General features: G+C 41.8%; 2 protein-coding genes across 5 annotated transcripts in view; one reads left to right on the top strand and one right to left on the bottom strand.

The window, feature by feature from the left end:
• Nucleotides 1-15,702, bottom strand: part of snap25a (synaptosome associated protein 25a) — a 131,281-nt gene that overhangs the window by 8,166 nt on the left and 107,413 nt on the right. The window contains exons 5-6 of one of the 2 annotated variants that reach the window (XM_043696619.1): nt 8,538-8,655; nt 2,639-2,764 (exon numbers count right to left, since the gene is read on the bottom strand). In XM_043696619.1, the coding sequence (XP_043552554.1) occupies nt 2,639-2,764; nt 8,538-8,655 (244 nt within the window). Of the gene's footprint in view, nt 1-2,638; nt 2,765-8,537; nt 8,656-8,819; nt 8,938-15,702 lie in introns of both variants that reach the window. The other variant, XM_043696618.1, reaches the window with a different exon arrangement.
• mkks (MKKS centrosomal shuttling protein) overlaps nt 1-15,702 on the top strand; it is a 141,964-nt gene that overhangs the window by 84,193 nt on the left and 42,069 nt on the right. The gene's annotated exons all lie outside the window — the stretch shown is intronic.

Genomic DNA, 15,702 nt, shown 5'->3' with positions numbered 1-15,702 from the left:
AAAACAAACCTTTTCACTGTACTTCGGTACATGTGACTACAAGAAATCAAGTCAAATCAAAATCAGTCAATTCTCCTCTAAAATCTTTTCTAAAAGCTTTTATTCTCCATGTTTTCTAAGCTAAAATCATTCCTTGACTATTCTAAACCAGAAGAAAGTGAGGACTGCAGATGCTGGTGATCAGAGTCGAGAGTGTGGTGCTGGAAAAGCACAACATGTCAGGCAGCATCCGAGGAGCAGGAGAATCAACATTTCTGGCATAAGCCAATCATCAGGAATGGAGAATCGACATTTTGGGCATAAGCCCTTCATCAGGAATGAGGGAGAGTCAACATTTCAGGCATAAGCTTTAGGCATATTCCTGATGAAGGGGTCATACCTGAAATGTTGATTCGCCTGCTCCTTGGATGCTGCCTGACCTGCTGTGCTTTTCCAACACCACACACTCTCTAATGCCCGTCAATTTTCACTTCACTTCTCATGAACCTCACAGTATAAATAAATAATCTTTCATGAATACTCCAGGGGTCTTGCAGCTCTCTGACCCATCTGAATTAGGTTGGGTCTAATTCTTCCATTATCAGCGCTTCCTGTTTTCCTGTTCCTCACCATCTTATTGTCAATGCATTGAAGGCAATATTCCCACTTTTCACAGCAAATCTCTGCCATTGTCTGGTCCCTCCCTGCCTCTGCCACCTCTTCCAGCATGGAAAATTAACAATTCCTTGAGCTCCAGCCTTAGGGGAGAGCTCTGTTTTGCAGCCAGTACACCTTATTTTCACCCTCAGTTCCCCACGTCAGACATTGGAGGAGCTACCACAGCTCAATGAACCATACTCTATCAGTTACTATGTTCAAGATAAAGAACAAAAGATTCACTCTTGAAAGAACAGAAACATCTGAGCTTTACTCCTAGACTGATGTGACTTTTCCGTTTCATCGTCCAAAGTAATCAGCCTAAATGCTAATTTTTAACTTTGTACACCCCAGTCCAACACCAGTATCTCCAAATCACAGTTACAAAACAGTTCACCTTAACCTGTTGGTGTGAACCATACATTTTCTCCTTGCCAATCCTAAAATCAATATAAACTTTTTGTATTTAGTGACAGAGATTTGAATATTTTTATAAGTGGAACAATTCCACTTTGGTGATTGTGGTCTCCAATTTCATTATACAGTTTGCTGTTCTTGTGAATATTGTAGGTATTATTTTACAGAGCCACAGTAGCATAAAATAGTCAGTAAAAACATATGAAACTTAATATGCTACAAGAAGGCAAATGGCTATGTAACAATGAGCTGGATTTGCTCTTGCCGCTGCTTTCCCTGTTATATATGAATGACTTAAACACTGGTGAACAGGACACATATTCAAAAATTTTCATGTGGTGCAAAACAAGGAATCAGGCTCATTAATGAGCCAATTGACATTAATTATTTTGAAGTTCAGCAGAAATGAGTGGTGCTCAAGGATGCGAGTGTAAGTCTTCAAAAGGTTAACCAGAAAGTCCCTGTGGGATTCACCCACAGCTTTTAAGACAAAATCCATCTTTCAAAGGCACTTAGTGCTCGACTGAGGAAACTGGTACCCATCCTTGCATCTTGCCCTCTCTGTCACGTCTCCAGAGATCCTACGATGATGTCTGATGGAGGCAAACCAGCTATGTTGGTCCCTCTTATTTTTTTTTTTTTCTGTCATTTGTGGGATGTAGGCATGCCTAGTTCGCCATATATTGTTTATCCCCAAATGCCACTAAAACTGACCGACTTGCTCAGGCCATTTCAGAGGGCAGTTAACAGTCAACCACAATGTCATGGGTTGGGAGTCACATGTAGGCCAGAACAGGTAAGGATGGCACATTTCCTTCCTTGAAGAACATTAGTTAATGTTGTTTAGTGAATGGCAGCATGGGCCAAGCAGGATTTCCTTCCTTGAGTTCTGAATTCTAGGAAAGGCCCATCATAGACTCATGGAGATGTATAACACAGAAATGTCAGTCCAACTCATCCATGCTGACCATATATCCTAAATTAATCTAGTCCCATTTCTCAGCATTTGACTATGTCCCTCTAAACCCTTCCTATTCAATTACCCATCCAGATGACTTTTAAATGTTGTAATTGTACCAGCCTCCACCACTTCCTCTGGCAGCTCATTCCATACATGCACCACCCTCTGTGTGAAACGATTGCCCCTTAGGTCCCTTTTAAACCTTTCCACTCTCACTTTAAACATATTCACTCTAACTTTGGACTCCTCTACCCTGGGAAATGAATCCCTGGCTATTCATCCTATGCATGCCCTTAATGATTATATAAACCTCTATAATGTCACCCCCTAAGTGCCTATCAGATACATAAATCAGCCAGACCTCCGTTGAGAGTGCGTTTCATTCCGGCAATGAGCTGGACCTGGGTCAGTAATATTAAACTCCACCCAAAATGGATTCTAAACCATCTTATCCACCTGTGGAGAGCTGGTGGGTCTTCCCCATTGGTCGATACCATGGCTTTTTTTCACTCGCAAGCTTGGCTCTTGATGACTGAAATTTTTGCATCGTTCAACTTGGGACCATGGTAAAGCCCCAGATAACAGTATGTCTTTTAGTCTGATGCGTTCTGAGTTTGACCTCACCTGCGAATGAATCCTCCACTGATTGCCATCTGCTCACGCTCATCCATCACCCGGGCCGGTTGGCTGGCCACGACTCCATCCTGGTTATTCCCCCAGGCCTTTTTATAAGCATCACTTGACTTCAGTCTGCACAAGTACAACAGGACACCATAACGTAGACACCGAAACCGGGGCTCAAGCCGGGACATTTTATAACTCCACAATTTCTAACTGCACCAGGCAGGTGGAAATTTTAGGAAGTAATAGCATACCGATATATCATATGATTGAGAAAAAAATTGTAGCCATGATTGCACCAAACACATATTACACTTTTCAGTGCACAAACGTCCACATAATTGTTTCCGATATTATTCACATGGAAATTAATGAAACTTTGGGTTGTTACACAGAACAAGACATACAACACTAACATTAGCAGACAGAAATAAAAGACTGTCAAATTCAGCATGGACAACACATGACAGAAATCAGACTGTCGTGTTGGAGTGAAGTTTAGGATGAGCTTGAAGTTTTCTTTTCAAGTATCTCCCTCCCCTTTAAAGATAACACAAGTATTTAATATCATGAAGCAAGTAGCCAATAGCTATCAAAGTAGCTTGCACAAGCTGTATGATCAGAAGCACCATTTTACTTACACTTTTTCCCAACCCAATCTACCAATGTTATGTTGAAAGTTTTGTATTGTTATTGGAAATGTTGGCCACATTTCAGAATAATATATCGGTACTTGTAATTTATTAACCATAAGTCGTTGTCTAATGTACACCCCTTTGCCAATGAACACGCAAACTGAAGAAGCACATACAGTGGAACAAATGCAAGAGTGAAAGGTAACGCAATCAGTGAACTATTAGGATTAGAAAGGAAAGCATTGAACACATCCTTGTGTCTTGTTTGTGTCTGGACCCTAGGCACAAAAGGGAAAGCACAAAGCATACTCAGGCAGGCCCATGAACCGACGGGTCACTAGCAGAAAAAGCAACATCAATGGAAGGATACCAATGACTTGTTCAGCACACAATTAGAATAGATCTCTGATCATCAACTAATATTGGAAGGGGAAGGGGTTGGGGGGTTGCAAAACAAAAGAAATGAGTCAATAGCAAGCTGAAAAAAATTGCGATTCGCAAAGCTAGTGCACGTTTTCTCTCTATATATAGGCCCATTCTCATCCGTGCAGCTACAATAACAGTGCTGCAGTGTCAGGTCTCTGGGATGTGCAGTATGTACTGTGTTAATTGTATAGCAAAGTATATTCTATCTCGGTATTTATAACATCAACCTATTATGTCACACATCTGGAGCAGGCCTCCTATGCCAGAGGCAGGGACACTACCACTGTGCCACAACAGCCCAATCATTCCATTGTTAAAGCCATTTCTGATTTTTCCCAGCTGCTTAACCCTGTAGAATCTAACAGCAAAGTGACTATCTGTTCTTGACCATTGGTAGACTTGAGTGGCCAGGTGAAACATTGGTGTCTATTTATATGCTTCACCCAGCACTCGGTTCCGATAACTTCTGTTGGGCACATGATACACAAATAAATAGATCAAATCAAATACGTGAGCCGGCTCAGAACTAATGGACTGTCTTTACACAAAATCCTGGCAACACTTAGCAGGTCAGGCACCATCTGTGGAGGGAGAAACACTGTTAACACTTTCAGGCTTTTCACCTTCCCTCAGAACAGGAAAATGTTAGAGATGTGATGGGTGTTTTAGTCTGGGCATTTTTGCCCTTCAGATGAGATCAGGCCAGACCTTAAGGTTTTCTTGAGCTGGCAGTAAAGAAAATAAAGATCTTGTTGGCTTGCAAACCAAAAGGTTTCAAGAACAGGAACAACAATTTCTTGCTGCAATTATACAAGGCATTGGTGAGACCACACATGAAATATTATGTGCAGTTTTGGTCTCCTTTATCGGATGAAGGATATTCTATCTATAGAGGGAGCATAGCGAAAGTTTACCAAGTTGATTTCTGGGATGGCAGGGCTGATGTATGAGGAGAGATTGAGTCAGTTAGACCAAAGAACAAAGAAAATTAAAGCACAGGAACAGGCCTTTCGGCCCTCCAAGCCTGCGCTGATCCAGATCCTTTATCTATACCTGGCGCCTATTTTCCAAGGATGTGTCCCTTGGACACTGCCCTCTGCTCCCTGCCCATTCATGTGTCTGTTCCAATTATATTCCCTGGGGTTTAGAAGAATAAGGGGGCTATCTCATGGAAGCCTATAACAGGACAGGAGAGGTTAGACGCAGGAAGGATGGTCCTGATGGCGAGGGAGTCCAGAACAAGAGGTAATTGTTTAGGGATAAGGGGTAAAACTTTTAGGACTGAGATGAGGAGAAATCTATTCACCCACAGAGTGGTGAGTCAGTGGAATTCACTGCCACAGAAAGCGGTTGAGGCCAAAACATTTTATGTTTTCAAGAGGGAGGTAGATATGGCTGTTGTGGCTAAAGTGATGAAGGGATATGGGGAGAGGGCCTGTTTGGGACATTGAGCCCAATGAACAGCTATGATCTTAATGAATGGTGGAGCAGGCTAAAGGGGCTGTATGGCCTACTTCTGCTCCTATCCCCTTTGTTTCTATGTTTCTCTGATCTTACAATCTGTAAGGCTGGGTACCATGACGATTTCCACTTCCATTTAAATATACGATGCACAGTATTCAGATGTCCACGGAGGAAGAAAGAAAATCGGGTGGGGGCGGGGGGAGCGTTGCTTTCAATAGGGTGGCTGTCAGTCACAATAGCTCTCAGTCCAACATTCTACAACGGTCCCCGTTGGCTAAGGCCACAGTTACAGCATGCTTCAGAGGTGTGTCTGCATGTTCACTAAACCTTATCTCAGCAACAAGTTTAAAACTAGTGCAGAGGCTGACATACCATTGAAACATACACTCCATAGGTAGTGACAGACCTGCTCTGCATTTCTCAAAACCTCCTTCCTATATTTTCATAGCAGCCTTTGCAATTCACTGCTATTCTCTTCCAGAAATGTCCACCTCAAAGAATGTCTGCTGTACAATCCAATAGAGTTTCCATTTGTCTGTTTATCATATTTCACCTTTTCTTTCCCTTTGGTTTAATCTCCCCCCCACCTTTTCACAGATTCCAACCGCTGGGTTCTATCACCCCCGTCACTCATTTTCCCTGCCTTTGGAATTGTTTAAAATCCATCATGAAGGGTTTGGAGGGATATGGGCCAGGTGCTGGCAGGTGGGACTAGATTGGGTTGACATATCTGGTCAGCGTGGACGAGTTGGACCGAAGGGTCTGTTTCCGTGCTAATACCTCTATAACTCTATATCTGTAACTTCTTTCACTTCAGATCTGAAGCTTTTCTCTCTCGGTAGGCAGAGCCCGACCTGCTGAGTGTTTGCAGCCTCCTCTGCTTTTATACGAAAATAGACAAGCTTTGTTTAAACATAAACCACCAGCAATAGACTGGTTCATGAAGTACAAACATCTTGAAAATGGGCCCCTTTCTTCATTGGTCAGGGGGAGTGTTCCTGTCAGATTAGATTCCCTACAGTATGGAAACAGGCCCTTCAGCCCAACAAGTCCACACCGACCCTCCAAAGAGTAACCCACCCAGACCCATTACTCTACCCTACATTTGCCCCTGACTAATGCATCTAACACTATGGGCAATTTAGCATGGCCAACTCACCTGACCTGCACACCTTTGGTTTGTGTGACAAAACCGGAACACCCAGAGGAAACCCATGCAGACACAGGGAGAACGTGCAAACTCCACACAGTCACCCAAGGCAGGAATTGAACCCGGGTCCCTAGCACTGTGAGGCAACAGTGCTAGCCACTGTGCCACCCCATCACCAAGCAGAGCTGAAATAGTGCTTTTGAATCATCTGACACCACTAATTTCTCATGCTTCCAAGAGGGAACTGCAATGACCGCAAACAAGGCCTATAACCAAATGTGCCTGAACCCTTCCAGGATACACCTGCCAACACGTCCACAAGCCCTGGAGGGTTATGGAGCAGAGACTCCTCTCCCTTCAGGTTGAGAGCATTGAATAAAAGTCGAAGCCAAGAGAACTGCGGATATTGGAAATCAGAAACAAAAACAGAAATTGGTGGAGAAGCTCAGCAGGTCTGGCAGCAATTGTGGAGAGAAATCAGAACTAACATTCTGGGTCCAGTGACCCTTGCTCAGAACTGGTTCCTGAGGATGCTGCCAGACCTGCAGAGGTTCTGTCTTCGTTCAAGGGTATTGAAGTCATGGCTTGTCAAAAATGGGGAGGCGGGGAGTGGGGTCAGGTGGACAAATTGGGGTGGAGAGCTGAGAGTTTGGGGTTGTGCTCTCCAAGGTAGCAAAGGCTGCAACAGAGTTGAGTGCCTCATGCCCCCCCCTCTGCTCTCACAGTTCTTACCTCTCTTGTGGCCTGCTCTCTCTCAGTTCCCACTGAGCAGGTTGTGACGGTTTTTAATCCTCAGCCTGGGAGAAGCACAGATTCGCATCTGAGCACAGAAGGGACCTGGCGCCACTGCCAGTTTGATCAGACTGTGCAGATTTCCTTGACTCTGGGCCCCATCTGTGTCAGAATCGCAATAGGAGCCTACATTTCCGAAGGGAGTGTGGACGGGCGAGTAGAACAAAGAGAAAACAAATTTCAACTGGCGTTGATTAAACTTTGAAAATAAAAATGAGAAAATCTGACTTGTTAGACTATAAGACACAGGAGCAGAAACTAGGCCATTCAGCCCATCAAGTCTGCCCTGCCATTCAATCAGGGCTGATAAGTTTCTCAACTCCATTCTCCCGCTTTCTTCCCGTAACCCTTGATTCCTATGATATTCAAGAACCTATCTATCTCAGTCTTAAATATACTCAATGACCTGGCCTCCACAGTCTTCTGTGGCAGTGAACTCCATAGATTCACCACTCTCTGGCTGAAGACGCTTCTCCTTATCTCTATTCTGAAAGATCTTCCCTTTACTCTGTTGCTGCAATCGTTGCATATGTATGACAGGCATTCACATTTGAAAGTTACAAACCGTTCTGATTTAACTACAGCATACTGCACATGCTCAGCTCCTGAATCACTACCTGCTGTTAAATTTGCATGCTGAAATAATAGACTGTTACATTACATACAAGAACACACTCAGGCATGAAATAAATCTGTCATAATAAACATGCTCGAGAAACAAGGTTGTCATTTCACAAAATGATGCGAAATAGAGACTACTAAAGAGCATCTGTTGACTGATTTACATCAAAATTACTTGATTTGAAATTATGCTCAGGGCTGTGTCTTGTTGCACTTTGCTTTTCAGGGAGGTAGAATTAACCAAATTCTTCTTATTTTTGCTTGTTTTCCCCATGAAGCAACAAATGACACTTCATAGCAATAATGAATCCAGTTGTGTTAAGAATCTGAATGGACCACTTTCAATTAAAAATTGAAAGGCGATAACACAGTTCATTCATTGCTGCTCAACTGAACATTTAAACATTACACACTATTACCCACATCACATGGCACAATAAAATAAGTCATTCTTGAATAGATCTGTCAACTGATAACACGCTGAGTGTGTTCTGATAATGTTCTATTATTTATGTTTGAGCATCTCCAAGCTAATAGCTCGATATCTGTACAATGAGCATGCGAGGGCATTGCTTACATAGTTGACATCGAGAGTGGAGGGTTTCTGTTGCAGCATGCCTGATTTCTCTATGCATTATACCGACCGGATAGTCTACACTATGAAATGGATGCCTTTAAACTATATCATTTCTCTGCATGCCAATTGCTCATCCTGCCACTAATGCCAAGCGTGGATGAGCTGTGCAAGGCTTGACTTTGAGCCTTGGATGCCCAGATGCTTAGGCAGGCAGGCAGGCAGACGGACACCACCTACTTGTTACATGGACAGGCACAAAGACCACAGAATTTTCCTAGATCTGTCAAATTCTTTTCTGCTTCTTTCATGTCCTTATTGATTTGGTCCATTCCTTCCTCGATGCGTTCCAGTTGTTCTGATTAAACACAAGATTTTTTTTTTGTTTTTAAATCCCCACACAATGAAGCAGATGAGAAAGAAAGGACAAAAAGAAAAAAAAGACAATTCAAAAAAGGAACACTTCAGACATTCACTTTGACAGCTGGACACCACACATCAGAGCCGGCACCCAGTACCTACTTGTTACAAGGGCATATGAAAAGGCCACAGCATTTCCCTAAATCTTTTAAAGTTTTCTCAGCTTCCTTCATGTCCTGGTTGATATGGTTCATGCCATCTTCCACACGATCAAGTTGTTCTGGTCAGGATAAAGGGATTATAGCAGTGGAATGAATTTCGGTTTGCATTGACCATGAATAATGACCATGTTGACTAAGTTATGAAGCCAGAGGCAAGTTCACTAGCTTGATGCATTGTTACTGCTGTATGCACATTAAATGTGGACCAAATTATTTCTTGTTGATAGACCTAGAAAGGAAAATAATTATCTCATTGTTTCAAGTAATGATGGTATTGGGCCATTTGATGAGCATATTCTGCAATCTAAATGTAATGTAGAAGAAAGAAAAATAGAAGCCAGACCTTCAAAGAGAAATTTGTTACTCTTTGATTATGGATTCATAGTTTCTCTCCATATAGCCTCTCCTCCTGTCAAGCTAAGGGGGTAGCACTCTTGCCTCTGTGTCACATGTGTCTTGGGTACCATTTTCACTCCAGAGACTTGAGTACTCAGAGATACTGCACTGTCGGAAATGCCATGTTGCAGGTGGGTCGCTATGCTGAAGCCCTGTTTGGCCTTTCGGGTGGATGTAAATGTTACATTTGTTTGAAGAAGGGAGCAGGGAGAAGTTTATGTCTAGTTTCTGGGCCAATATTTCTCTGAAAAACCAACACAATCTGATTAGCAGATTACTCATGGGACCATACTGTGTGCAAATTAGTTGTTGTGATCCCTATATTACAACAGTTATTACATTTTAAATGTTTTAATAAACTTATGAAAAAAAGTTGAGTAGATTAGACCTAAACGTATTAGGATATAGAAAAATGTTAGGTGATTTTATTGAAACATATTAGGTTCTGAAAGGGTTTGATAGGGTCGATGCTGAATGTTCCATCTTGTGAGGAAGTCTAGAACTGAGAGACATACTTTCTGCATCCGAGGTATTCAATCTAAAATGGAGATGAGGAGGAATTTCTTGTCTCAGAGGGCTACTAGTGTTTGGCATTCTCTTGCACAGAGATCAATGAAGGAAGATCATTCAAGTGAAGGTAGACAGAGCTTTAAAAGCCAAAGAACTGTGGATGTTGGCAATCAGAAAGAAAAGTAGAAATTGCTGGAAAAGCTCAGCAGGTCTGGCAGCATCTGTGCAGGGAAGTCAGAGTTCTGGGGAAGGATCACTGGACCCAAAATGTTAACTCTGATTTCACTCCATGGATGCTATCAGACCTTCTGAGCTTTGACAGGAATTTCTGTTTGTGTAGAATAATTTTAGATTGACAATGGAATCAAGTAGTTTAGGGGACGGGCAAGAAAGTGGAATTAAGGTTACAATCAGATTAGTCATGCTTTTACTGAATGATGGAGCAAGCTCAATGTTTCAAATGCCTTCCTCCCTCTCTTAATTTGTGTGATCGTGTGGTCGTATTGGTTATTAAGCACTGAGGGACATCCCAAGTTTACTTATATAAAGGAAATTTATTTCTCAAAAATAAATACAATGAAATTAAATGTAATTGTCTCACAGTCGCTGTGTAAATACGCACCTGGAATTGAACTTTGCTAATATCTAAAATACAGAGTCTGTTAGACAAAAAAAAAAGTGCTGCAATGACAAAGAATCCTTTTTAATTTTACAGTAATAAAAATCACATTCTACAAAGTCAACTAATCCAGGGAAATAAGCTGGTGTCTCCAGGATCACTTAGTGGCATCTTGCAGTTGAAACCTATGACAGTAGGTATGGAAACTTTACTGAAAAGTCACACAAGTCCCAAGACAAGACCAACCATCTCAGAGATCCAAAGGAAAAATATACTGCTTCAGTTTGATATTTTTCATCACGGTTCTCAAAAAAGTATTTCACAATAGCATTAATGTGAAAGGTGAACACAGAAGCAAGTAGGCAAAAGGCCCTGCAGCCACTGTGATCATAAACCATTCAAACCAAAGCAGAGTTGAGAAGAATTTTCAAAAGTGCCTCTTTCTGTCAGTGTTAAGCATTGACAGTTCATTGAAGCACAAGGGAGTAGAGATAAAGTCACCATAGTCCTAGTTAGTTAGGGATGTCTGGTGGTGGGTTAACACGAGGGGCACAGCACTCAGGCAAGCAGTGTCCTTCAAGGTAACCTCAGCCAGTGCAGGAATTGAACCCACACTGTTGTAGCACTCTGTGTGGCAAACCAGCCATCCACCCAGCTGAGCTAACCAGTCATCCCCAAGAATGCTGGATAGCCCATTGGCTATATTGATTGACCAGCCAGAGCTTGTCTTGGGTCTGCACCTTAATGAGTTGCAACTGCTGAGACAATGACCTGATACATGTATTTAAAAGTCGTAACAGCCAGTGTGAGTAATGTGCAGAATAAGAAGATTATAATCACTAATCCTGAGTACTTTAAATCCAGCAGCATCCCTTGCATTCAAATCAGAGAGGGTAAAATGGGATAGTTGGATGGGAACAAGATTAAATCTTCCAACATAATCCTTCCTCAAAATCTATTATTCTTGTAGAATTCGTCTAAAGAACACAATGTTATGTGTAGTATCCAAACATATTTCAAACTGAATGCATACTTACCTCATTTTATCAGATTATTTTCCAAAAGCTGTAAATTGAATTTCCAGTAAATATAAATGCATACTACCTCTACCAGAATCAAAATGCCATCAAAGGGTTTTTGAACAAGTTCCATTTTTATCACGCAAAGTACAATAGTGCCAGCTGCACCCGAACATGTGGAGTTAATTATTTTTATCCCACGCTTGGGGAGTCGTGCCTCTCAACCTATGTATAACTAACTGTCTCTCTGTGATGGAGAGACATGCCTATGAGCCAAGTGGACTATGACAAATTTTGCACTTAATAATTTTTGCAGTCATTATAAAAAAAATTTCAGGATTGCAATGCACAAGTTTTACTTATTTGGCTCAAAAAAAACATGACTGTCTTTGAGACCAAGATATAGAATTTTATGTGATCCAGGTTTAAGGTTTACTTAACTCAGTTTCTGTTACGAGCGGCAATTAATTTTGCAGATATCATTCCTGCCGAAAACGCAAAACTTTTAAATCATGACGCTTTGAGTAAACACATAAACTCATTATAAACAGCAACTGTGCTTATGTTTTGTCCTTCATCCATCCCAATACCACCCACGTTTTGTCATTTAATCTCTTCAGTTTACTACATTATCACTTTCTTTTTCTTTTTTCCTTTCTTCCCTTTAATTTCCTGGTCTCTTCAATCCCATAAATGAATGTTCAATGGCCAGGCAATGGCCAGACTCCTCAAGGGATTCACATGTTATGCTGTTAAGAAAGTGAAGTAGAGAGGTGGAGGGATTGAGTTTCGGAGCCATGAGGTCATGTTGCAACTGTACAAAACTCTGGTGTGGCCGCACTTGGAATATTGTGTACAGTTCTGATGGCCGCATTATAGGAAGGATGTGGAAACATTGTAAAGGGTGCAGAGGAGATTTACCAGGATGTTGCCTGGAATGGAGGGAAAGTCTTATGAGGAGAAGCTGAGGGATTTGAGTCTGTTTTTGTTAGAAAGAAGAAGGTTAAGAGGTGACTTAATAGAGACATACAAGATAATCAGAGGGTTAGATAGGGTGGACAGGGAGAGCCTTTTCCCTCGGATGGTGATGGCTAGCATGAGGGGACATAGCTTTAAATTGAGGGGTGATAGATATAGGACAGATGTCAGAGGTAGCTTCTTTAATCAAAGAGTAGTAAGGGCATGGAATGCCCTGCAATAGTAGTAGACTCACCAACTTTAAGGGCATGTAAATAGTCATTGGATAGGCATATGGACAAGAATGAAATAGTGTAGGATAGATGGGCTTCAGATTGGTTCCACAGGTCAGCACAATATCGAGGGCTGAAGGGCCTGTACTGCACTGTAATGTTCTATGCTCTAAGTTAAGACTACAATCAGATCAGATGAGAAGGAATTTCTTCTCTCAGAAGGTTGTGAGTTTTTGGAATTCCTTGACACAGAGAGCTGTGGGGGCAGAGTCCTTGAGTATATTTAAGGCTGAGATAAATAGATTTTTGATTAGTAGTAGAATCAAGGGTTATGGAGAAAGAGAGGTAAGTAGACGTGAGGAATGTTGGATCAGCAATGATCCTACTGAATGACAGAGGAGGCTCAAGGGGCTGAATGGCCTACGCTTGGTCTTTTTTTTATGGTCTTAAGGTTATTGAATGGCAGAGCAAGCTAGAAGTTCAAATAGTCTACTCCTGCTCCTATGTCTTACATTTTAAGATTTAACTGTATTTCTCTCTTTCTGTTACTACCTGGGTTTCCAACATTTCATGATTCTATTTTGCTACTGGTATTGTTGAAAATGAATCTCTTTAGACACATAATGACACATCTCTGGAGCAGGTGAGACTTGAGCCCAGATCATCTAGAACAGAGATAGGGACAATGTCCCACTAGTGCCTTTTTTTCCATAATATCTGGCATTCCCAGGCAGTCTCCCATCCAAGTGCCAACCAGAACTGAGTCTGCTTCACTTCCAAAATCCAAATTCCAAAATGAGATTGTTTTCAGACTAGTACAGCCATAGGCAGCAGTTGGCTTGTATTCTTGCTACACTTCAGGATTCATTTAATTGCCTGCGAATCACTGTATGGTGTCTTGAGGACATGCAAAGTGATCAATAAATACTCACTTCCTTTCTTTCCTGCTCTCTCTCTCTCTGTTTCTCTATCAATTGGACCATTTTTACTGAAATGTAAATTGCAATGGAAAATAAGTTTTCCAGTTTTATCAGTTTTGAAATATGGGTAAAGTGCAGCTCAAATGTAATATACAATTAATTTGTTCGAAAAAATTAACTCGGCCTTCAGCATTTTGAAGAACACGATGTACGTTTTGAGATTTTCACATCTTCTTTGAGTTAGGTTCATGTCAAATGCAGTTTCAACAAAATGTTCAATGGCTGTAGATCAGAGTTTCTGCCTTAAATTGTTCCAAGCTTGCACACAGCATTACAATCGAGTTGGTATATTTTGCCTTACTGCCACATGGCTTGCTCACTGGGTGTCAATGACACCACTTGGCTTAGAATCCTATTTGCATTGCTGAGTGATGACGTGTTATAGCTTCATAGACGCACTTGACATTTGGTGTCATTGTTGTAGGTGCCTGACTAGATTTGCTGTTATAATTGGTACTCTTTCCATTTAAATGTTGGTGAGTCCCACTCCTTCACCCTCACCACCTACATGACATCCAGTGGGAGACCACATGTCATCACAGTCAGTTATCAGTTTGTTTATGCCCCGGTACATTTGAAGGAGAAGAAAGCAGAAGACATGAAGGGGAGCAAAGCAAAGAAGAGGGAGAACAAGGAGATGGTCCTCCATGATTTCCTAGCAAACAACTTCAAAAGGGGAAGCGCTGGAGATCAGTGGCATTTTGTATTCCCTGATCACTGAAATGGGACACCTATTCCATTGAAACATCAGCAACCCATTTGTCATGCAATTTTTGGCCAGCATCATTTGATTTCCACAGTAAGTGAAAATATGCTTATCCTCGTGGGGCAGTATGGTGGCTCAGTGGTTAGCATTGCTGCTTCATAGCACCAGGGACCTGGGTTTGATTCCACCCTTGGGCGAGTGGCTGTGTAGAGTTTGCACATTCTCCCTGTGTCTGCACTGGATTCCTCCCACACTCCAAAGATGCGCATCTTATTGCCCATAGAATCCAGGGATGTGCAGGCTAGATGGATCAACTGTGGGAAATGAAGGGTTACTGGGATAGAATGTGGGGGTGGGATCTGGGTGGATTGCTCTTCAGATGGTTGGTGTGGACTTGATGCATTGAATGACCTGCTTCCACATTGTAGGGATTCTATGTATACGTTGCTATATGTTCTATGTATATTTTTACCTTTAAGAGACTTTAGTTTTGTGGAGCTGAGTTGCTGAGGGTACAGGGACACCCTGTAACCAGTTGCTCTACTATAATGTTTATTTTATAACTTGTAATGGACCAGAGTTTCCACTGGGCAGATATCATTAATCCAGTGTAGATAGAAGTGCTGCATGGATATCCTGCAGTATTGCCATTGTTGAATACACCAAAGAAGGAAATTGAAGATTCTACTGAAAAATTCTCCTATGCCTGGGAACCTCTGAAAGTCTCCATTTAATTTGGAGACTTTGAATGTTCAAACTAAAGTAGGTGAAATAGTTACCGAGGAATTTTTTAGACTACTCATTACCTTGCTTACCTCCTGAATAACTATTAAACTGACCCCAGAGATAACTCACACTTGCCTCATCTTCAACCCTCTCAGAACCTTTATACCACATCCCCAAAACCAGAAGGGACAGCACAGGGAGGGAAAGCACCGTTTTGAAAAAGCCTATGAAAGTACAGAAATAACTTTTAAAGCTTGAATGTTTGGATGTAATTTTGTGCCATTTTGCAAGGGGACTGGGGGACAATGCACAATCATGAAAGAGGTAGGTTTTCAATGTGTAGCTCAGGGAGAAATGCAGAAGGAACTGATATTGAAAGAGGGTAGGGTGTGTGGTATGGGAGATACAAGCAAGTGGTTGCTGATGGTATCATCCATGATCATTAGATGCAGAGTGAAGAGGCCATGAGAGATGGGGAGGTTGAGTCGGTGGCAATGAACATGAGAAAGGAATTTATTTTCCAAATATTTTCATGGTATGTGGTATCATTGGCACTTTTTGCACATCCTTTATTGCTCTTGAAAAGGTGCTGGTAAGCTGGCATCTTGAACCATTGTGATCCATGAGGGTTTTCAGGTGTACCCGCAATGCTGTTTAGGAGGGAATTTGATCCAGAGA

Source organism: Chiloscyllium plagiosum, chromosome 9, assembly GCF_004010195.1.
Source record: "Chiloscyllium plagiosum isolate BGI_BamShark_2017 chromosome 9, ASM401019v2, whole genome shotgun sequence".
NCBI classification, from domain to species: domain Eukaryota; kingdom Metazoa; phylum Chordata; class Chondrichthyes; order Orectolobiformes; family Hemiscylliidae; genus Chiloscyllium; species Chiloscyllium plagiosum.
The sequence above is the reverse complement of the archived record's forward strand: the minus strand, read 5'-3'. Positions and strand labels throughout refer to the sequence as shown.